Source organism: Micropterus salmoides, unplaced genomic scaffold, assembly GCF_014851395.1.
Source record: "Micropterus salmoides isolate LMB-PRFRI ecotype aquatic unplaced genomic scaffold, ASM1485139v1 Ms_hic_scaffold_11, whole genome shotgun sequence".
NCBI lineage: Eukaryota > Metazoa > Chordata > Actinopteri > Centrarchiformes > Centrarchidae > Micropterus > Micropterus salmoides.
In genome coordinates this window covers 34,021,369-34,046,115 of record NW_024040152.1, presented here as the reverse complement: position 1 = coordinate 34,046,115, position 24,747 = coordinate 34,021,369, and the positions used below count along the sequence as shown (strand labels likewise).

The 24,747-nt window shown below is 43.1% G+C and overlaps 1 protein-coding gene across 2 annotated transcripts in view; it reads left to right on the top strand.

The window, feature by feature from the left end:
* Window positions 1-24,747, top strand: part of LOC119898157 (collagen alpha-6(VI) chain-like) — an 82,979-nt gene that overhangs the window by 5,106 nt on the left and 53,126 nt on the right. For both annotated transcript variants that reach the window (XM_038712342.1, XM_038712341.1), the window contains exons 2-4: window positions 5,855-5,929; window positions 19,700-19,802; window positions 22,996-23,604. In XM_038712342.1, the coding sequence (XP_038568270.1) occupies window positions 19,727-19,802; window positions 22,996-23,604 (685 nt within the window). In that variant the 5' untranslated portion in view covers window positions 5,855-5,929; window positions 19,700-19,726. The remainder of the gene's footprint in view (window positions 1-5,854; window positions 5,930-19,699; window positions 19,803-22,995; window positions 23,605-24,747) is intronic.

Genomic DNA, 24,747 nt, shown 5'->3' with positions numbered 1-24,747 from the left:
TACCGATCAGTTAGAAAATGCCTTGCATCGGCTCTGAATCCGATCTTTGAGATACTGACAAATCTTATCAGTTTGTCTCGTGTCTTTTTTTTTTAAGTAGCCGCTGGCTCACAAAGGTCAAACGCTGCTCAGGTCAAAGTTCAAAAGATGTGACCTCAGCTCCAGGCAGTGCATACCTAACACACATTCACACACACTCTGTTGCTCTGATGATATGTGATGATATGAACGTGGCTTAGCTGTGATCCGGTTGTTTCACAGTTTAAATCCTTCTTCGGGACGTGTTTATGTTTCTCCTCTCTGTGTATCATAGATCTGCTGCAAGTGAAGTGTGTGTTGGTGTTACTTCTGTTGTGGGGACATAAATCTGTTTACACAGTCACTATGTGGGCGCTCGCCTTCCTTTTGGGGGACAAAACGTAAGTCCCCATAAAGTAAATCATTACATTTCAGGGTTGAGGGTAAGTCACCCAGGAGGTCAATGTTTAATGTCCTCGGAAGGGGAGGAAACACCACTGTTTGTGTGTGTTTGTGTGTGTGTGATACAGACGAGAGCGAGAGAGGGAAGCCTTTTTTGGTCAGAGTTTACATTTCTAAATGTACAGTCATTAGCGGGGAGAGTCTGCGGCGGCGGTAGGAACCAGGAATGATCAGATTAGGACGCGGCCTGTTGAAGTTTCAGGATGCAGGTCACTCCCAACATCAGCATGCTCTGCAGACTCATGTTCTGCTTTAGTGACCTGATTTTCCCTCCAGCTTACTCAGCTGACTTTATTTCTGCTAATGAAAGAACCCGCCGCTGTTTTTCTGTGTTATTAAGATGGTCACTGTGTCAGATTAAGGCAATTTTAGGCATAAATTCCTGTCGTGACTCAGTCCAGAGATGTGACAGACTACACGTTGGTCCCCGACCAAGTATAGTTTGTCGTCTTTCACGACCTGCATGGTGTTGGGCTGCAGTCAGGCTGGCAGTGTGAGCGTGACTGTGAGAGACACGTCTTATGGTCCCGGTCCTGCTTCTTTCGGAGAAGAAATGTGTCTCCGGTGTATTTTCTGATATATTTGTTGAGACTTCAGTCTAGTCAAAACAAGGCTGCTGCTTTGTCTTGGACAATGTACCCACTATAAAAAACGACAGTGCTGATTGAGAGTTCAGCAGCCTAAAACAACATATTTATACTTTTTGCTCACTCTGGTACCCAGATGATATTATAAGCCGTTTGTCAGGAGTGAACGAGGAAGGATAATAATAACTTTATTTGTATAGCACTTTTTCAAACCCGGTTACAAAGTGCTGTACACAAAAACAAACATGATTCATACTTGAAACTTCCAATGAATTAAAAATGGACAATAAAATCAACATTAAATAATACAATAACAGCAACACTACGATATATAAAAGTGAGCCTGAAGAAGAGATTTGACATCTGACATCTCCAGACGGGGAGTTCAACAGCTGAGGGGCCCCAACAGCAAACGCCAGGTCACCTTTAGTGACGAGACTTTGGTACCTTTATTAGAGCCCCGCCGGAGGCTTCGGCCCGGCTCATAGGGAGCAGTGTTGGGGTAGTTAGTTGAAAAAGGTAATGGATTACACATTACTTTTTTTTTTTTAAGTAATGCCCTCCTTTACTAGATTACTCCCCGCTGAAAGTAACTAGTTACATTACTTTTGGATTACTGCGCAACATCACCAGTGATTCACAAAAACAATATAAAAGTTACACTTCATAAATGTCCAGATCAACACAAATCCTTATTATAATGAGGACATACTCTCTTTTATGCTCTTTAATATTACAAAGCTGACAACAAAGAACAAAACTACAGTTCAGCACTATAATGCTAAGAACTTTAACTGGACATTTCATTACAATACAACATAACTTAAAACAGGTTGTCCTTCCAACCAGTGCAAATATTAATTTGTTGAAAATAATATAAAAAAAAATAAGACACTGGCACTCATCAAAATATCAGATGATGCTGAGACTTCAAAGGACAAACTTCTGTGATGTAATTTAAACTGTGCAGTTAACAGACCGAACCCACGCAACAAACTTTCTGTAGCTCACCAGCTGAACTGTGGCTTTAAAGTAGATTTTTCCCTCTGACTGGACCCGCTTATCAAAGAGTGGTTATACCTGATGAGCAGGAGGCTCTCAAACAGTTTGTCAGACAACCTGTTCCTCCTCAGAGTCAGCACAAAGCTAACCAGGCTAAACGCCACACCTCACCTCGTCCTTTCACGAAACAATATAAAGTAATACCTCCACCCCTCGAGAGACGTCTTTGACAGCTCTGCCATTTCTGCGCCCTCATGAACTGACGCTGAAGTCAAAAGTGAGGTCGGAAAAGTGTTTCTCTCCTCCCGTTATACGGGTAGTTCAAGAACCAGTTCGCAAGTACCACTGCAATGTGATTACTGAAGTTATTGACAGTAATGCGTTACAGACAAAAGTAATCTGATTACAGTAATGCGTTACTTTGTACCGCGTTACCCCCAACACTGGTAGGGACTTATCAAGTTACAGATGTACGCAGGAGCCTGAGCGTTCAGGGCTTTAAAAACAAGTAGTAAAATCTTAACATTAACTCTAAAGCTGACAGGTAACCAGTGAAATGCAGCGAGCATTGGTGTGATGTGGTCTCTTCTCGTCCGGCTGCAGCATTTTAAATGAGCTGTAGTCTATTAAATAAAGGCATGGATGGATCTCTAAGTCACATGATTCTAATCATTTGATATCAATAATTATCTGGATAAATGCCAAATCCTTATTTCTTTCAAGTTTAAAGGGTTTTGCTCCGGAGAGGAAGCTGAAGAAACCAGATGGTTAAATAGTGGTTTTAAACTTTGATTCTTTATGTTCAGAACAAACACTTGTTTGCAGCAAAGTGCCTCAATATTACAGAGTCTTCTTTGTTACTTGTAGCTGAAGGCAGCAGTGATGATGTCTGGCGGGCGCTTGTCTCAGTCACAGAGCTGGGCAGATGCAAACATTTAGAAAATCAGACAAACACCTTTTTCAGTTTAAGGCTTTATTGTTCTACTAATACAACTGAGATCCAGTGAGCGCACACCGTGGGACTGGTGGCCGTTTTGGAAAGCAGCCTGCGTCGCTCTTTCACAAGCGAAAATACTTTCACTTTCCATTAACGGCGCATTAAAAGCGTCTTTAGTCTCTGCAGAGCAAATGAAGCCTTCACACTGTAAGATCTACGTCAGACGATCACTGCATTAAGATATATTAAAAGTGTCCTGTTGTTGAACAGGTCATCGCTTTGGACATTAGCCTGTTTCTTTTCTTTAATACACATCAGTTAATATTTGTTTTATAGCGATGTCCGACGGTGAGTCCATAAACAGAATGTCGCCGGTGAAATCTTTCACTCAGCAGCTAACAGCTGTTATTTATTTCTGAGATGCACAGAGAAAATATGGTGGATAAAACAGTCCTGTTGGGCTTTACGCACGACGCACAGCTTCCTCTGTATGCAGCTTTACCTACTTCAAAAACGAGCTGCTCCGTGTTGCTGACACAATCATTCTTTGCATTGTAAAGATTATTTAGATGCTTTATATAATCAGATTGTTTCGGCTGCCTGTGCTGCTGCAAGTGGTTTGGTCGGCTACATGTCCATAATAAGAGACAGGCAACAATAGTTGGCTAGACAGCAAGCGTGATACTTTACAGTGATCTTATCAACACATTCATGGAGATTTAAAAAGGAAAATAATTGTAGAAATAGCTAGAGATGGATAGAGACAGATACTCAACAAGCAAAGCAAACTAACCATGTTGCACAGCTGTTTCTAACCTGATGAACAGCAGATGAAATAGGTTTGTCATTTTTTTTTTATGGAAGTAATTGTACTTTTTCTTGAGTAAAGATTTTGAGTACTCTACCCGCCACAGTACTAGCGCTGACATGGTGTACATGAGACAGAGAGCAGAGATGAGGTCTATAGCAAAACAGTCTGAACCAGCACAGCACAAAGCACCAGTTTTGCAGAATTGCCAGCCTTCAAATCATTTAAAAGCAACCAGTAAAACTGGCTCACAAAGCTTCAGCCACCTGCTGCTACCTGAATTTTGTGTTTCCATTTACATAAATAATTTCCACAATAAACTGATGCAGGAAAAACAGTTTTGTTGTTATATTAGAATTAGACACATGAGAACATCAAAATGAGACAGTTAATAGTGTTGTTGTGCTGCATAAGTAGAGGATGTTTACTGTTGCTTTACTGCTTTCTGGGGGGGTCAATTATTGTCAAATATGAAGTTGATGTTTCAACATCCTAAAAACACCCCTGCGTTAAAATAGAGCGTTTTTTTGCCAGGCGAGGATGAAAATCTCATATTTTTTCTTTATTGCATCTCCATGTAGTCTGTAATGGTAAAATAAATATTGATTTATATTCCTTAGCTTCTGATGATGCATCTGGGCCAAATGGCTGAGGAGTTATTTTAGTTTTTCCTGGAAAAGGGCTGTGCCCGACAGCTTCTCACTCTCACAAAGTGTTTTCCCCGCCGAACATGCCCGATGGTTCTGAATATTTCAGCTGTTTTAATTAATCAAAATGACCGCAGAACCTTCAGGACTAACTGTTGATCCAATGAAACCCTCAGAATGAACTTCCATCAGCCTTCAGAGAACCGGAGGACGCGGCTGCTCGTCAGAGAGCAGCCGAGCAGGTGTGACGCTGGTTTTCTAACAGACTGTAAACGCCACAAAATAAATGTTGAGTCTGATAAGTTTACTTAGAAACCGCAGACCCCCCACACACACACACACACAGACCGACAATGTCCGGGTCACAGTGGGCTGATGTTTATCTGCTCTCTGGCTGGAATTTTGTCTCCAATCATGAATTCACTTTGGTTCTGTATAAACGCCGTCTGCTCGGACAAACTTTAGAAAACACTCCGTGTGAAGGAGAACTGGAGATGTAGAATATATCTCTAAAGTCCTTCAAAAGTATTCTTTTTACTTGTAGTATTGATAGTCAGTAATGGAAGTATTAGGAGTACAAATAATAAGATATTAGTAGTGATAACATCAGGTAGGAGCAGTAATAGGATTCTGAATGTAGTAGCAGTCCTAGAAGCAGCACTAGTAAAAGTATTAATATATGTTTTAGTAGTAATGCAGGTGCTAGTAGCAGGACTCTAGAAGTAGTAGCAGGTGAAGAAGAGTTAAGGGCAGTAACTGTAACAGCTGTAGTAGTAATTACAATAGTAACAGTGTAGTGGGTAATTATAGTACCAATTAGCAGTAGTAAAATTAGTTGAAATAATGCTATTAATACTAGTAGTAGTAACAGGAGCAGTAGTGTTAATAGCTATTATAGTAGTAGCATTGGCAATGGTGGTAGTTATAGTACTAGCAGTGGTAGTAATTATTGTAGTAGCAGGGTTGATGGTACTAGTAGTTACAGTTAAACCAGTGGGGATTGTGGTACTTGGAGTACTTGTAATGGTAGTAGTAGCAGTGGTAATAGTTGCAGTACCAGTGATAACGTGTTGTAGTAGCAGTATTCTAAGTGTAGCATAGGTTGTAGTACTTTATGCAGTAGTATTAGTAAAGCAGTGCTCTTAATAGTTGTGGTAGTAATCATAGCTAATTAAGAGGCGTATTCACAGTTAACAGTAGTAGTTGAAGACGTAGAGGTAGTAGTAGTATTAATATTCACCTGAGAAGTCAAAAGTAATAGCATATTGATTAAAAGAACAAATTTTAGTACCAGTTACTACAGTAGAAGTAAAAACAGCAGCAGTAGTATCAACAGTAGTAGTGCTAAAAGTACTAATGTGAGTTAATAGTGTTTTTTTATTGTGTCCTTCAGGATCAGCAGACTCTCTGGGCCTCCTGTCTTCCTGCTGAGGTGTGCTTCAGACTGCAGACCCTGAACCCGAGCCAGGTATCACATCCTCACCTCCTGCACTAACACTGGCCGGCTGCCCGCAGCTGGAGAGCCAGCCCTCCACCGCTGCGGGCAGACATGCAGTGTTTGGTTTCTCTTTTCACCTCCGGGGCTTCTTACAGCTGCTGCTTTGCAGATTCATCATTACAACAGGCTTTAACTGTAAAACAAAACGTGCATCCAACACCTGAAACCAGCCATAAAACCTCCTGCGTTTAATGAAAATGTCACTTCAGACTCTTTACTTGTCATCATTTAATCTGGCCTGAGAGGGACTCGCCTCCTCCAGTTGATGTTGGGCGCTGAGTCACTTCATGTGTGGTTCTTTAAAGTGCTGTTTGCTTCAAACTGTGGCAAGAGGTAATTACCACATTAGCTCCAGCTCCAACTTTCTCCAGGACGTGCCTGCTTTCTTGATCAGGAGGAAATCCATAATGAGGAATTTCCTGCAGATACTCGTCAGCAAGCTTCTGCTTTTTGTATGTTTTTGGTAACTTTCTTAACACATTGTTGGGAAACGTTTCTACATTTGTTCTTTTATTTTCCCGTTAAAATCTGCTCAGCATTGCTCGCATTCTTCATTTTCATATTATTACTCATTTAGCTTACGCTTTTATCCAGTTGCTGTTCATGTCAGAGGTCGAACGCCTCTGGAGTAACTAGGGGTTAAGTGTCTTGCTGAGGGACACAAAGGTGGACGTCTCACTGTGGGAATCGAACCCAGGTTTTCCACACTAAAGGCATGTGTCTAATCCACTGCTTCATCGCCACCCCGTTTTCATGGGAGATGTGACCAGGAATGCAACAAACCCAGAAAAGCTTCAGATCATCAACGAAGTCTGAATGGCGTCAAAGCAACAAAAGAGAAACCTTTTTTTTGTTTTTAAAAACACACTGACTGAATCCAGACTAAACAAGTCAAACAGAGCTTCGTGCTGAGTTTATGAGCAGCTTTCAGATTATCACGCAGTGAATTTCACAAGGAAAGGTCCGAATCTACGTTGGTGCTTTGGTCCAGCTGAGCTGCAGACAAATATTAAGAACAGATCAGGAGACAGGAAACCAACAAAACTGTGCAGGCTGTGTTTTCTTTTGCAGATTGAGGCATGAAGGGGAAAACAAGAATTACTGAAAACTTCTTAAAAGATTTTTATAGGGAGACTTTGGAGGGTCCGGTCCACAGCAGGTATAAAAGAAGTAGTCGTAGCCTCTGTGACGTCCCCCGTTGGTTTGTGGACCGCATGTTTGGCACTTTTGCCGTCGCCATCTTGGCTTTCTGGAACCAGACGTGACCTTATTTGGACAAGAGGGAGGAGCGAGCTAGCTTGGTTAGCAAGGTGCATCTGTAATTCATGTTAACTGTGATATTAGCTGGGATGCTAATTTTGGCTAGCGACAACCAGGCTGAAAACAAAACGTACTTACTGTAAAAATAAACAGCTGACTCCTAAGAAAGCCTGATTTATAGTTCTGCTTCGAATCTTTGCTGTAGCCCACGCGTAGCCTGTCGCCCACCTCTCAAAAATGTATCTACACGTCGCAGAGACACAGACTGCAAGAACTGTAATTGGTCATCTTGGAAGCGTTGCATTTCCTCCGAGCCCACAGGAAGCGCTCCGTGCTTTGAAGTCCATTTTACTAGCAGCCAATCCAGCGGCTGTAATAGCGGTGGAGACATGTTTCAGAGCGTTACGACCCACTCTAAATGACTGGTTTCACGATCAGAGTCTGATCCATTCAGTCGATAACATTTAGAAAGTCTACCAGAGCCGCAGGATTATCATTTTACCCACATTCACTTTAGCGGAGGGCTGAACCGGAAGTTAGCCTGCTGCCGGCAAAAGTCACAACACTGTAGACGCTATAACACTACTGCCAATTAGCGTTTCGGGCAGTGCGATTGCAGAACGACGGAGACACCAACGCACAAGTATACTGTAAATGCTGGGCTACGTGCGTAGCCACAGCGTAGACTCGATGCAGAAGTATTAATTCATTAAAACATCTGGTGTGTGCATGCAGAACCAGTTATTAAATAGTGTTGCTGAGGTTGTACAGACTTCACCTTGGAGGCAAAAGCAAACAGGGACTCGGGCTGCGGTCCTCAGAGGAGAGAGAAAGTCTGGATCGAGCAGCGTTTTCATAAACAAATATGCTCTCTGGTGTTCCTGGCAGCACAAACCTGACACGTCTTCTGTGGCGACTAACGCTGTGCGATATGACTGAAACCCCAGAGGTGCTCGTCGGTAACTCTGAGGGGAAACAAGTATTTTCTGTTACCAGAGCTGCTCTCTTTTCAAGCTCCATAAATATTTATTCTGAGTTATCTTTATTGAATTCATGTGGTGAGCCTCAACGTTGGACGTCTGTTGGATCTCGGTTGATGGTTTTCATGTGTTCTGGCAGCCATGTTGGCCGTCCGTAGTGAACAGCTGGTTGTGTCTCTAAACTAATAACTTCTCTGTCTCTCACATAGTTGATTATTTGGCTGGTTCTGACTGTACTGTAATCACTAATCCATCTGATTGTCTGTGTGTGTGCTCGGCTCGCCGTGTCACCGCCGGGCTGCTAACACTTATGATTAGCGCGCTAGCTAACGAATCTAGTGGAAGGCAGCATTAGGTTGTCATCTTTAATATCGGTCTGTAAAGCAAAGAAGTGGTTTACTTACGAGTTTAAAACCTACAACAGACTGCATGTTTCTGATAATTTGGGCGCACAAATGAGTTCAACCACAAATTGTAATGATTTTTTAATTATTAATGAGCAGTTTGAATTAGTTTAAAATGATTGTGGCAGCATGGACTAACCTGCAACTTCGCATGATTTGGCTTCAAACGGCTACATAGCTAATCGCGACCTTTCTAGAAAATAAGTCCACTAAACCACCTATGGAAGACGCTCTACGTGGAGAATACGCAGCGAGTCTATTTCTGACAGAAGTCGCGTCGAGCAGCACAGAGCAGATCCAACCGGGCAGGAAGTCAGACAGAACAGCTTAGAGAATCCGGTCAATTTTTAAAATGAAACACCCTGTGCAGACTTCCAATCGTATATCAACAACACACGCAAAACAGACAAAAATAGAAACCAATGAACCACGTAGCCACGGTGGGCGCACTAATTACCTTCCATCCATCCATCGTCAACCGCTTATCCTGCGTACAGGGTCGCGGGGGGCTGGAGCCAATCCCAGCTGACATCGGGTGAAAGGCGGCGTACACCCTGGACAGGTCGCCAGCCCATCGCAGGGCACTAATTACCAAATCAACTAAATCTGAACTAGTCAGCAGAATCAAGCAGGCAGAACGCTCTGATTTTAAAATGCTCCCTGTTTGATGTGCAGCCGACAGAACAAAACCGGGTCGCAGAGAGCCGTTGCCGGTAAACCCTAGTAGATTCACAGAAAGCACAAATTAACAAAAGGTCAACAACGTGCTCCGTTGCAGCTGGCTGAAGACAATGGAAGCACATCGTGTTAATGGAAAACAATTTAATTAAATAATACTTTTTATCATACAGTAAAACCTTTTGTGTGTGTAAAAGGACGTCAGCAACTGACCCAAAATGTGAAAACTACACAACAATTACTGACTTTTGTATATTACCAACCTATGGAGCTGGATGGGAACGAGGATCACTCGCCTTTTTAACTCTTAGTCACCAACGCTGCTGAGGCTTCAGTTGTGTGTGCGCACATGTCGGAGAAACATCAGTTTTTCACAGTTAGCCATGTTTGTTTTAGCCATGTTCCTGGATCAGGGCTGCTCTCTAAACACAGCTGTTAGCTTGATGCTGATGCCGAGTGAAACTGCAGCTTCAGTTCACGTTCCTACGATAATGTGAGGCATTCGGAGGAGCATGTTGTGCAAACATATTAAACCATCTGAGGGCACCTCTTACTGATTCCATCTCATTAATTTGAGGTTGTTAATTTTCTCCTGATACACGTCAGTCGCCATAGAAAGGCTTTCTCCTCTCGCGTTCACTTTGGAGACTACATCGTTGCAGCCCGTGGCCTCAGCACACGCCATTTAGCAAAGATACTAATCTTAAAGCTGAGGCGCATCCCAGTGCTCACCTGACCGTGAGCCTTTTGAGTGGTTTAAATGTCCATCCAGGTAACGTACATCCCGTTATAAGTTGAGTGACTTTCCTGGATTGGGCTTAAATAAACGTTTTGAACCCTTTTTTTAAGTTAACATTGTTCAGTTATCAATTTACTTCTATTTGCCCTCAACTTTTAATTTCTCCCACAGTTTCCCAGCTCCTTGTTCACTCTGTTGGCTGCCAGCTGCACACATGCTGTTGTGTAATAATGTGCAAATTAAAACGTAAACTGCAGGTCCCTAATAAACAAAATAAAATATATAATGGAATAACAGATGTTTCTGTTCACTAACTACTAATTCGTACACCCGATTTAATTATAATTCATTAAATAAAATATGTTTTCTCCATAATCCCTTTGAACTCCTCAGTGAAGGCAGAGCTCGGGGGGCTCTCATCAGGTTCTGAGTGTGGAGTCGTGGCTGTTTTCACTCGGCGCTGGTCCAGACATGAGCTCTATACGTTGAAATAACAAATTCCTTCGTTTAGATTAGACAGAGAACAAACATCTGCCTTTCAAACAGTGCAGTCACCAACAGTAAATCACAAGGGAGGGGAGAATACCACATGTAAAGCTCCGGGGGCCACGTCCAGGGACCCGGGGGAGGCTGGGTGTCCTTGGTGTTTGAGTGAGGGGTTCATAGCACCAACACATGTTAGTGTTTTCCAGCACAGCCTCTGACTGACCTCCATGCTGCTGCTTTCAGATCAGTTTCTGACTTTGATTTCTCCTTTTTGAAAGTTCACCTTGTCATTCAAATGTTTGTCAGCGACGTACGGGAGAATAATATAGATAATAATATATTTTTATGCAACGTATCTTGAAATTGCCTGCTTTATCGGAACAACAAGGTCAAATACATTTAATTGCTATCTCACAGGGGCCAAAGGAAAGTGATGTCAACCAGTTAAAACATGAAGGCAGGTAAAACAAAACACATTTAAAAAATAGTAAAAGTATTTTCCAAAATTATACTTAAGATAAAATCATGTAAAATCAGGGAAGGCCCTTTGATAGAAGTATATTTAAGTAGGATTCTCCTCGCCACTACGTAACAAGCAGCAAAATGCAGCTGAAATGCAGCACAGCCTTGTAGTGGGTGGTGCCAGAATGTTTTTCAGTATTTAATGAACGCATGCCAGTGATTAATGCTCTGGCAACATGTTGTCATCGAAGAGCAACACAGAAGTGCCAAATTCTGCAGAGAGTAAGTCCCCACAGACCTCCATGTTATAATGCCCAACTTTACAATAGAAATAAAGCCTTTACAAAAGGTGGGCGCCGTCACAGCTGGCTAGCTGCTGCTGCGAATTTAATCCTCGCAACGCCCTCCTCGCGCGGGTTTTATCGCTGGACAACAATAAACGGATCAAACTGATGCTGAAATAACTACAACATGATGCAGATTTCTTTAACATATGAATTCATGCTTTGTCAGGTCTGTCAGCAGGACAGCAGGACAACAACTTAACTTAAAATGTTTGTTTTCTGAATGGAGTTTGGATCGATCAGGGCTATGCTATTAGCTAACTTGTTCACAGTAAAGTACAATGACAGCTGGACTAAAGTTACAGACACGTTTTCTGAACTAACCAGGTAGTTCAACCTCCTCGCTTTCTTTTCTCCAAGTAACGTCCAGTAAACGGTTGTCAGAGCAAAATCCAGACCGACTACGGGCGTTTATCGGTCCAAAAGCTGCAGCGCTGCCTCCGGCGCTGCCTCCGGCGCTGTCCTCGGATTTTCCCAGCAGTTTAGCAGCTCTCCGTCGGCCAGCGGCGTTTTACTCCTCCGCTCTGCCCGGCCCTCTTCACACAGCGCTCTGAAGCCGTCGGTGACGTCCGATAATCTATATATCTATAAACGCTGATAGGCGTTTATAGATATATAGATCAGGCTCTGGTAAGACCTCTAAATAAGATGAGGAACCTCTAAATAAGATGAGGAACCTGAGAATGAGCAGAAAACCACCTCTTTAAACTGACAAACATCATGCGACTTTCTCACAGGAGTTGAACATTTTTAACTCATGCGAAGGCCTTCGCATCGCTGGCGGCGCCTGCTCCGCCCCACCTGACAGCAAATCGCGGTTTTCCGCATCTTTGCATTGACTTTGTATGTAAACACACCGCCCACAACGCTCACTCCGCACCGTGAGACACTGCCAAGATGGCGACGGCCGGAGCCGCCACTCTGAGCTTTACAAAGCCTCATACAGAGGTTACACAGGTGAGCCACAGCTGAAGGGTTTGAGGAGTCAAGTGAGATAACGCAAAAAAAAAGACATCCAGGCTTTGAAATCATTATTTTAGTGTCCACTTTAACTGCAAATTGTCTGTCATTGCCGTTGATAGCCGAGTCCTCCAAACATTTAGTCTCACACAGATGAAAACAATCAGCGGCGCTCAGATGTGCCTCATTATCAGGCCGAGCGTTCGCTGAAGTGCAGAGACGAAACACACTGTGCAAATATGTGCTCACACGATGTGAATCTTAACTGGAGGAATCCACCTCGTCCAGGGTCAGTCCTAATTGGGGTGCTGATGATCCTCCGGGCCAGATCTGCGTCTTGGTGGGTCTGGGAAGAAACTACAGCTGATTACAGGGACCGAGAGCAGCTGTGAGCGCCGCATGTTATTGACCTTCTCGTTAAAAGAGGTTTGTGAGTTTTTAGCGGCACCGTTGTTGTGATACTTTACATCACTCGCTTAAAGCTTTTAGCAAAACGGGTCATCTCAGCTTCAGATCAGTCAAACGTGTTCCAGCTGTGCAGGTAATCCCTGTAAAGCAGCAGTCTGAGTCCCGGAGCTCAGAGGAATTAACCTCTGCCCTTCCTCGTGTCGAGTTTCTGTGGACTTCAGTTGGGAGAAAAAACCTGCAGAGGCCTGATGGCAGCTTTTAGAAGAAGTTAATTTTGGCACCTGATTTTTAGCTTTAGTCACATTTCAGTCTTGATATTGTTCAGCATAAAAAAAACAAGTACTTTCAGCTCTGTGAGTGATGCACGATTCATGGTTTACTGAGACCGGCGTCGATGGTACTGATCCATCTTTTGAATAAAATGTTTGACCTTATTAGTCAACAGAAAATAAGGAGTACCTCCGGGAGCTATTGTGACTTTGCTAACACTGAGCTCGCCAGCTACAGCGGTTCACAAGCAGCCCTGCATGTGGCCACTGTCACCAAGCTTCCCATGAAGAAGTGAATGTGTGTTTGTGGTGTGGCCGCCCGGTCAATCCATCCGATTTAGGAATGTAGGAAAATGACAGTGCCAGAGGAAGGAATGTGAGGAATGGAAACCTGCCCGGTCACTCTGGAAATCGCCGGGATGGTCAGTTTCGTGACGTTACCACGGTTTCTCTGTCTGAGCTTCTGGAAGGTCTGAAAGTGCCTTCAGGCGACCTCGGGAGAACCTCGTGATTCCCCAACACTCTCCAGTCAGCCCTGTAAGCCTGATTCAGTTTGGACTGACGCTCTAAACAAAGAGGCCCCTCGCTCTGTGACATCAAACGCTCCATCCATACCGCTGAACCGGAAAGAGCTGCTCAAACTCTGACTAAATAAATAAATTCACAGCGAAGCGCGGAGGTCCGTGTAAATAGATTTGGATGTATAAATGATGGAGGGACGCTCCTTTCAATCAGCCTGTCGCTGGAGCGCTCTGCTGTGATTACCTTCACATGCTTCACATTAGAGAGGACCCCGTTTCCTCCGCTCGCAGGGCCTCCACCACTTGGCAGGTGATTAAACAAAGGCCCAGAACATGTTTGTGGGGGTGGGGGAGGCCGTGCACACATGTTGATACGTATAGAAGCACAGATGGAAGTGTACTCTGGGTTAAAGCCCTCACATAAAAGTGGGCGTTCATATGCAGCGCTGAGCCAAGAAATCCTCTCAGACTTAACCCCCAGCACCTTGGAAAAGAATCACAGCTCAGTCTCTTTGAATTCTTAAGTTTTTGGTACCAAACCAGGAGGCGTTTGCTGTGAAGCCTGAAACTGGAAACATTTGTTTCCAAGTCCTTTCAGCTGAGCTGGATGAGGATTTTATGGTAAATTATGTGAAATACTGAGAATAAAATGCAGTGGACATCAGAAGTAGTGAGTTTCAGGAAAGATGATGCAGCTTTTTAAGAAAAAGACGGTGCAAGTGTAGGGTTTGTTTCCAACACTGAGGGGTGAATCACAAAGAACGGAGAGCGCCTGCTGATAGCACCATGAATCACAATGAAAACTGCTATCTGCCCCGTCTCAAGGTTCACGTAAGATGCTGCGCTAATGATATCACGTTATTAATAATCTAACTTACCAGTTAGCTGCAACTCTACACACAGTTGACCACGAGTGAAGGCCATTGAGACTCATCCTATTCATGACAAATCAAAAACCATCACATCCTTCACACACAATCAAATTTTCTCTCGTATCTAAAAACTTTTATTCCACTGTCATTGGATGCAGGTTAGCATAACAATATAATAACCCGCTCAAATGTTTAGTTATGTATATGTTGTGCAAAATCATAAGAACTTATAGAGAGCCTGAGTCCCTCCCTTCCCTTTTCCCCCAATAGGACCTTCTTTCATGTACAGTATTTAACGGCATGAGAAGCACCTAATGTTTAGATCCAGGTTGAGTCGTCTCCTGAATCACACACATGTTGTTTGTCAGTTTAAAATAAAATTCAACTCAAGGAAGTCTCAGTTTGTCGTAAAACAGTAAAGTAACATTTAGTTTTTTGTGAAACGGCTCAATGAACTACATCTCTCGTCTCGCACTATATTTGTCACTAACATGTTAACGCTGTAATGCTAAGCTAACGCTAATTGCTTGCTTGCTAGTAGCTATGTAACTTAACTCTGTTCCACTCGTAGATGTATTATCATCTACACATGGATGCTCTTTGTTGTTTGCTTCAGTCATTGAGAGAAACCGTTACGACGTCACATCCGCAACTTTTGGGTTTGTGGTCTTTGTAATTTCCTATTTTCACAGTGTCATATTTCAACCATTTTAAAACAAACCGCAACATTTTTGACTTAAATTATCTTTTAAAGAGGTCATATTCTGCTTTTTGGCTTTTCCCCTCTCCTTTATTGAGTTATATATCTTTTTTGTGCATGTAACAGGTTTGCAAAGTGAAAAAGCCCAAAGTTCAGCCCAAAGGGAGTTCCCATCTCCCACAGAAAACTGTGACGTCACAGGGATGAAAGCTAAACGCGCCTCATATAACGCTCGCCAAGCGGCGACTCCGACACGCCCTCAGAAACAGCGAGCTGCAGCACACAGCTCTCCTCTCCCTTCCAAACACTAGCTACCCTCCAGGCAGTCAGTGGACATAAAGTTGTTCCTGTGATGTAGAGACAGAGCTCAGTTAAAACTTTATGGATACAGATTAATAACTCACCACTCTGAAACTCTCGCTCCAGTCCGTGTTGCCAAGCCGGTCGGCAACACGTACGGCTGAACCCGAGCTGTTTACCGGCTTCTCGCCGACCCGCCCTTCTCTGCTTCTGATTGGCTAGTAGTCCTTAACTAGGAACTGAGCATGTGCAACTCCCAACAAAGATAATTTAGAGACAAGATGTATCACTCCATAGCTAAAACGAAGCCTTCAACACAGGCTGAAAAGAGGAGCTGCAGCAATGTGCAGTATGACAAAAATATAACCACGGAAACCTGCTCTGGTACAACCTCTGAATAAGATGAGGAACCTGAAAATGAGCAGAAAACCACCTCTTTAAACTGACAAACATCATGTGTGTAATTCATGACACAATTCAAACAGGATCAAAAAATTAGATGTCTCTTGACATTGACTAACATATATATTTTTTACAAAATAAGGTCCTGTGGCGGTCCACTGGCAGAGGGGGGGCTTAGGGATGATCTTCCTCCAAGTGAATATACACTCTCTGTCCAGTTAATTAGGTACACCTAGCTAAAACTACAGCATTCTGATTCAACAGTCCTTCAATAAATCCTCCCTTCAAGACACTTTTAGGCGTTATTTGGAAATATTTGGAAATATCCAGTATCGTCTGGGCCGTCATTTTAAAGTTGTGTCTGCTGGTGACGGTGCAACATCTGGGTCCCTGCCTTTTAGCTGAATGCACGTGTGTCTCAGACTAGCATATGACACATGTTTTAGATGGTAATATTTTTATTTCACTTCCCAGCTCTTCTTTATTCTTGTATAATTATCTAAGCAAGAAGTAAAAGAAAGATGTAACCAAAGAGCAGAGGGAGTGAGAGTCTGGTCCGTCCATCAGCGAGCAGCAGCATCAAGTGAATTCACACGACATCTGACCTGACAGACAGTGTGTGCTGCCCGCAGATGGCAGGAAATGGCACTATTAGACGGTAAGCAGATCCAGATGGTGTGGAAAGGGACGCTTTTAGTCTTCAGCCTGTTGTTTGGGCAGAAATGTTTTAAATTCTTTGGCTGCAGATCCCGGAACAGCCGAGTTCTCTGGAAGGAACGTCAGCACAGTGAAGGAGTTATGAAGTTTGGCACTGTGGTGGCGTGAGTTGCAAAAGCGATTTGTTTTCCATCATTCATCTCTCGCTGAACAAATCTTCTGTTTTATTTGTACATTATTTCCCTTTCTTAATTAGTTTTGCATGCGTGAGGATAGATCAGAAGTGCAGTAAGTGGCAGCAGCTCTGCTTCATGTTTGTCACTAATCGCTCCAAGAAAAGCCTTTTTTGGAGTAAATGGGCAATAAATGTGAGTGCTCTTAATATCTCAGTGCCTCAATATCTACCCTGCTGGACAATTACTGTTTCAATAACAATATATTTAGGCTTACAGGGGTGTGTTTGGGGCCTGTTAGTTTTATGGAACCTTACTTTTCACTGTTAAACAGTCTGGTTCTGAATTTTAATTGCAAAACGTCAGTAAATGCCAGTGAGAGAGCAAAAACTAACTTATGTGTTGTTAGTTTTCACAGCTCAGTGCTCAGAGGGATTGAGTCCATATTTGTGTTCTCACTGGTGGAAGTCTCTTCTTAAGATTCACTTTTTTCTCTACAGTTGGTCTTTGATATTTATAACTTGTGTTTTGGATGTTATTTACTTTGGAACATTTGTTTTTATTGTTAAGGACTTTGTAACAGGTGATATATAAATAAAGTTATTAATGCCCCCAAAGCTCGACAGATCGGCCACACCAAGTTACGTTAGCTACGCTATTATCAGACTTTATTGTCCACCTTAGTGGAAATTTGTCTTTGGCTGCTCCAAACAAATATACAACATTGACACCACAATTATCACACATTCAAAAAACACACAGTTAAACATACAACAATAGTTGTAAAGAAAATGGAATGCAGCAGATGGAAATACGGCAGGCTACAACCTTCAAGAAACACATTTTCAAGTGCCGTCACTGCTGCTTCAGTGGCCGGATGGCACGGGGAATTAAAGATCTCTTACAGATGTTCCGGCTGGCCCTCGGGACCCTGAATCCACGGCCAGATGGGAGCGACTCAAACTCTGAGTTTAGTGGGTATGAGGCTGACCCTGAAGCTCCTCGGCTTCTATGATTGGACAGTCTCTATTTAGGGGCGGGGTTTAACATTAGCAGGTCATTTTTGGCTCTGATTTTATTGGTTTGGTTCTGATGGTTTTGAACGGTTTTTCTTTCCTACTTCACCTGTTCTTTTGGCCTAGTTTAGTGTTATTAAATTAATTTTATTTGTATTATTTATTATTATTCCAGAAGGAATACATATTATTGTTATTACTGCTATTCAGCCCCTGTCTTCCTCTGGTGAGTAATCCCTCCTCTGCTTTCTCTCTGACCCCCCTGTATTTCATAAACTGTTATAATAGCATAACAAGTTTTATTATTATTTTTCAGAGACATGCACACACAGCGTTCTGCAGTGATTTACTATCTGTGCTGTAATACCCACTAAACTGCCAACCTCGCAGTGCTCACTTGAGGATTTATTCAGTGTAGTTATGGTTTTATGTCACACTAGGAGATGAGTTCATGACAGTGTGCGGGGATCATTTCCATAATCACACTGATACCGCAGAAGACGCCCACGTTACACACTCCTCACCCATCACATGGTGCAATGCTGCCGGATCGTGAGCGTCACTTTGGAAATCTCAGCGCAGGGTGTGATAGCAGCCGGAGTGGGTGTGTATTTCTGTGTTGGTGAGGCCCTGAGTAGTGATCCACTTTGACTTTGACACACGACAGGCACCATCCATTTCAACAAACTCTTGTACCCCTTAAAATCTGGCTGATTTGTTTATTTCTGGTTCTTTGAACTAAAGTGTTTTTAACCGGTAAGTTTTCTTCTTTCACATTAATTGACAAACTAAGAGATCTTTTGCTACCGTACCAAACACCTTGATCTAGATTAACTGGTGGCTCCAACGCTCCAACACTGACCCAAATTTAACACAAATAAACTCCTTTAAAACAACCAAATCAGTGGAATTAATTAACATAACAAGATGATGACAAGAACATAACACAAAATGCTCCAGCTGAGGGGCAGCCAGACCAGCAGTCCCAAATCAAAAAGCCTCTCTTCTGACGCTTACACAGGAGCTTTTAAAGACCGCCTTCCAAGACCAGGTGGACCTCGTTCTGTCAGCTGTAGCACTCCTGAGGCAGAACTAGGAACATGGACAAAGCACAGAGAAACGCATACAGCCGTAACAGCACGCTGAGCTACTTCATTGCTCTTTTTGTTGCTTGGTGAAGTTAACTGGCTAACTGAGCTGGTTTACAGGGGTCTTATGCAGGCACTCGAGCCGCTGCCGCGAGAAAGAAAGTTCAGTTCTGCTGTCACACTGGCAAATCCCGCCACACGGCAGCCATCTTGGTAACGCCTCCAGGGACTAACAGGATCAGATCTCTCTCTAAATTACAGGAAGAGAGCCATAACTGCACTTGCACTGGTGACCGGGACATAAAACCTGCATGTAGACAATCAGCAGGAAAATCTGAAACAGTTGGATTAAAAAAATTGGCTTAATATGTTTCCGGCTCGGCTGTTAAAAGCAGATGATTGGTTTTCTTGCAGGAGGGGCGGGACATGTGAATACAACCGCCATCTTTGGCGTTAACGGGCTTTTACCGTAGGATTCTAATCAGGATTTTTGTAGTGGTGCGTCTCTTCCCTTAAATCGTCTGTCATGTCAGGTCACTGACCAATCGTAGTACAATAGCTGAATTTATTCATGCCTGGGTGTGACTTCCCAAAGGATTGTGGGAGTTCAACGGCTCAGTTTCATGACAAAAGTTCAGTTTAGGTCATCTGTAGTGTTCCCGTCGTCCCAACAGCACTGTACCAACGGAAGTTTACGAATTGAAACACAGCGTAGTTCTTTGGCACACACATTAAAGGGTTTAGTAAATTCTTCTTTAAATGCTGCATGTTCCAGAATATCAGAGTTGTTTGTTGTGCAGCCCACCACACCGCAGCTTAGAGGTGTTTTTATTCTTGGGAACAAAACAAACGTTTTGAAGTTCTCTAATGCAGAGCTGCGCTGGATGTGGCCTGTTTTCATGTCTGTTAATGTGTGCAGTCAAATTGCTGGAACAATCATGTTCCTACGCTGTGTGCGTCTTCCAGATGGGAAACAGATTGGTTCTCTGCATTTATGGTCGCCTTTGTCTTTGTGTTGTAGGAAGAGAGACGCGAGAGACGTTCCAGCATGGAGGGGAGGCGGGGTCTTCTCCTCAGCCTCATCATGGCAGCGTGTTTGCACGCCAGTGCTGCTCAGAGGACAGGTGGGTATTATTATGCTGCGATGACTTAACTTCCTGCATAACAGCACATAAAGGATCATAGCAAACACCCCCCTACTTCAACATTACATCAGCCCATAAGAAATGCATGTAGATACACACATGCACATACATAATGTGCCTTGCATAGCAAATGTGTGTGTGGTAAGTTTAGAAGTTCATTTTCATAATAAACATGTAAGGTGCACTGTTACTAACCCTGCACATGAATGTTTTGCTGCTGGGCACGTGGATATGAAGCATTAAGTAGTTCTCAACAGCAGAAAATCACGGGCATGGATCAGTAGTTGCATAAAACCAATTAATCTGTATTTTCCAGCCAAATGCCAGATAGAAGATTGACATTAAACGATTCTGCAAAAATCTGGGTTACATTCGACATTTTTAGAAAAAAGGGTTTATCAACAAAATCTGCCTACAGGATGGAAATGGGGAAAGAGGGAAATGCCAACTTCGGAAAGAGTTATTGCAAATAAATTATGGCTAAAGTTTAGCGGAGGTTAGTTAAAGGTCCAGTGTGTAAAATTTAGGAGGATTTATTGACAGAAATGCAATTTAAGACCTGTAAATATGTTCTCAGTGGTGTACAAAGACCTGATATAATGAACTGTTTTTATTACCTTAGAATGAGCCGTTTCTCTCTACAGACACAGCGGGTCCTCGTACAGGGAGGTCGCCATGTTGCGCCGCCATGTTTCTACAGTAGCCCGAACAGACAAACTGCTCTACAGAGTGTGTTTCATCACTATATATACGTACGAAGAAGAAGAAGTAATGTTAGTAGGGCTGCAACGATTAGTCAATGTAATCGACGACGTCGACTATAAAAATTCGTTGATGTGAAATTTCATTGTTGACGCGTCGTTACATAGATGCCGTTTAAGGGAGAGAGAGCAATCTTCATATTAGGAACATTTCTGGTTGTTTATTTCTAACTGCAGTGCACTACAGGAAGTGCTGGGGACAGTATCGCTTCCACTGTCTGCCATGACAGTGAGACTACTCACGAAGAAGATGAATGCGAGAAGCAGAAAGTAATGGAGAAAGAGGCGAACAGCAGAACGGCTTTTGTTTTTACAAGTTTTGTACGCTATTTTGAGCGGTTTTGAGGCGAGAAATCAACTGTGTAGAATTTGAATATTTGCATGTTTACCAAAGTTGATGACGAATCAAAAATGTGCTCAAACGGCGTGGCGAGGTTAGCGGTGCCAGCCGGCCGGTGTTCTGTCAATTGATGCGCCCTATCGAGATGCGCTACTTAGCGGTTCTGCGCATGCGTATGAGCCACAAGCGTGGTTTGTTTCCACGCCCATAAATCTGTGCAACCTTGCTGTTGGCATTGCCCTCAAAAAAGTGGCTGATTATCTGTAACATTAAAAATTATTAGTCTAATCAGAATACGCTACCCCTGATATCTTAAATAAAGATGGCATAATACAGTATTTCAACAAGCTCCCCATCATATACAGAACACATGGAGTGATTAGTGGTGCAATATAAAATGATTCTGCAGTGGGAGCATTATTTGATAGGGGATATTAGTCAGAATCAATCAATTAATCAGAATATGCTACCCCTGAAATGATGTTATAATCAAAAAACTGATATACATAATACTGTGAGAGTTATAACTTTATGGGATTGGAAAAGGGAACACATAAGGCAGCTTTTTTCTATAGGGCAGCATAGATCGCCAGAACACCGGTCCCGCCCACGGAGAGACCTGGTCCCAGTTACTCAGACCTCTTATTTGATTGCAGATCAGCGCCGTAGCTCATTCGCGCAGCACATCCTCTCGCTTGTCTCTCTCTCATCAACACCGCAGCACAAATCTGTCCAACACAACGCCGTCAACATCGAAGACCCAGATTTAAACCAGTTGTTAGTAATGAGTAACGGTTTAAAGAACATCAAGGAACATCTGGCTCGTGATGTCGCCTACAAAACATTCTCCACTGAGTAACTGCCTAAAACTTATAAGCACTTTTGAAAAATAAACTACAGAAGTATTATGAAAGGGGGCTCTGGCTTTATTGTTCTAAATAGACATTACATTGTTAGTGTTGAGGTTATAGCCCTTGCAAAAATCTTTGTTAATCAGTTAAAAGTTTGTATAAATCAGTGAGTTATAGGAGTATCCTACGCTGTCTTGTCGTCTTCCCTGAATTCCCCCTGGCGTTGATACTGGTGTTCATTCTGAAGAGTAAACCTCGTTCACTTAATGGTAACGTTAGCCTGTTAGGCTGAGCGTTGGAGATTAGTAATTCACTTGAAAGATATTTAATTAGTTAAATCAAATAAATAATTAACAGAGTAGTCGACTACGAAAATAGTCATTAGTTGCAGCCCTAAATGTTAGTAGTAGCAGTAGAGAAGAAGAATTTGAACAAATTAATAACGACACGTGTTATTTAGCACAAGAGCCGACGGTAGCTTTTCCTGGACGTTTGCAAAGGGAGCGGTGACTGAGCTGTTGGTTGCAATTCACAGCTCTCACCACTAGATGCCACTAAAACTTACACACTGAACTTTTAAATGAAATACTTAGTTAAGGAAATTAATTGCAGGTCTGTGATGGGATGCAAAGTCTGTTCTCTTCCATTACAGTCAAATGCACAACATCTTCAGTGGAGATAAATTCCCTTCCAGTAAGATTACAGTGGATTTTTATCTCTTTGAGGTGTTTCTAGTAATAACTCAGATAATGTGGGGTAATGAAAACATCTTATTAACTATTACACTAACGAGTCCTGATTAAGCTATTAAGGAATGAAGGGATGGATCAGCACTTTGTTGAACTTCCGTATGCACCCTCACGTCTTTCTCAAGTAGATGAGCTCAAGCTGAATGCCACACAACCTTTGCTTCCTTTTCCTTACACTTTTGCATCCGAGAGTGCACCTGAAGGTAAGTCGATCACTGCTTCTGTCCAGAAACTGCCCACAGCCTGAGAACAAGCTGCTCATTTTGTTTCTCCTCTGGCTTTCACACATCACAAGCAACGCACCGCTTCTTCCTGTAGATCACGCTGACCCTACCTAACCACCCCTGGCTAGCTGGCTGGCTGGCAGGCACGCTTTTTAAGAACTGCTCGGGTAGAAAGAGCTTCCCTTGTAGCATCCTGTGACTTCTTATCTGCAAGACATCTCAATGATTTGACAACCTTGCCTCTTAGTCTGCACTCAAGAGGCTGTAGCCGACATCGTCTTCCTGGTCGACGGGTCGTGGAGCATCGGCATTGAGAACTTCGAGCAGATCCGTCAGTTTCTGTTCACGCTGGTGAACAGCTTTGACGTCGGGCCTGAACACGTCCGCATCGGGCTGGTCCAGTACAGCACCACTCCACGCACAGAGTTCCTGCTCAACACCTTTAACAACAAAAACGACATCCTCCAGTACATCACAAACTTGCCTTACATGGGGGGCGGCACCCAGACGGGGCAAGGCTTGGACTTCATGCTGAATGAGCACTTTGTGGAGGCGGCTGGCAGCAGGGCTGGCCAGAAGGTGCCTCAGATCGCTGTGGTGATCACCGATGGCAAATCGCAAGACAACGTGGAGTCCTACGCCGAGAATCTGAAGAGAAAGGGAATTGTTTTGTATGCAATTGGTATCAAAGACGCGGATGAAGAGCAGCTGAAGGAGATAGCGAATGAGCCGGACAGCCAGCACGTCTACAGCGTGTCTAATTTTGCAGCGCTGCAGGGAATCTCTCAGAGCATCGTCCAGACGCTTTGCACAACTGTAGAAGAAGCCAAACGACAACTCCAGCAATTGTCTCAAGGTAATAAGTGTCACACCGCACTGCTTGTTGGGACTTAAGTATTTCTTATATCTCAGCAATGATTGAGCCTTACTAGAGTTTTACAGGCCGGTTGATGCCCAAAGTATTTTTATTCTCCAGAAACAGAATTCACTGAAATGTCATCTGTCAGAAAAAGGTTGTAAACCTTTATTTAATCAGCCTTGAGCGTTCAGAGAAAGTGGACCACAGAGTATAATGTGTTTAATTATTGACAAAACAATCAAATGATCTTGTACTTGTTGGCTTGAAGATGAGCTTCACAGATCCTGTATGAACTGTGAGAGTAGTAAACAATTTGAACTTAAATTGTAAAAGGACCAAATGTCCAGTCAGCTGCTGTTTCCGAGGTCAATACTTTCATTTAAAATCTCATTTCGTTATCGCTGAAACTAATACTACCCTATTTGAAGCTATTATTGGTTAGTTTTTGTTGACAGGATCTGTCAGGTGTCAATTCAGCTTGTATGTGGTCATTTTCTGCAGTTTGTATTTCTGTGTTGTTTAATTTTGCAGCATTCCCAGGTGATCCACCCTGCGTATATATAAGCCCTCATGCAAGTGGTGCACACTCGGAGCTAACCGTTTTAACCACCGTCGTCTTCTTTTGTCAGCAGCTCTGCTGTCTGGTCTGGTGGCCTTGCTCAGAGAAGTGAACCTGGGTTTAATGTTGCTCTGGGACAGGGGTTTTCATACTCTGTGGATCCCCCTCAGAGGAAACTGAGAAAACATCATCCCCCAACACTACTCCTCGTGTCAAAACATTTCATGAATCTTCCCATCACGCTTTGGGAGATGTAAACAGGAATTATTATGTTGCCATGGAGTTGGTTAGTGGTGGTGCTTTCCATTTACCTCAGAAGTCGGAGCTGGGAACGACATCACTCCCGAGTTGGCGGCGTTCCAGTTAACAAGTCGGAAAACCTCCATCAGTCAGTTAACGCGTTATTATTTAAAATTATTATTATTGATACATTTACACTTACAATACATGTCAGAGGTCGCACGCCTCTAAGTGTCTTGCTCAGGGACACAATGGTGGATGTCTCACAGTGGGAATCGAGCGCAGGTCTCCCACAGCAAAGGCAAGCATCTTATCTGTGCGCCATCACCACCCACGATACA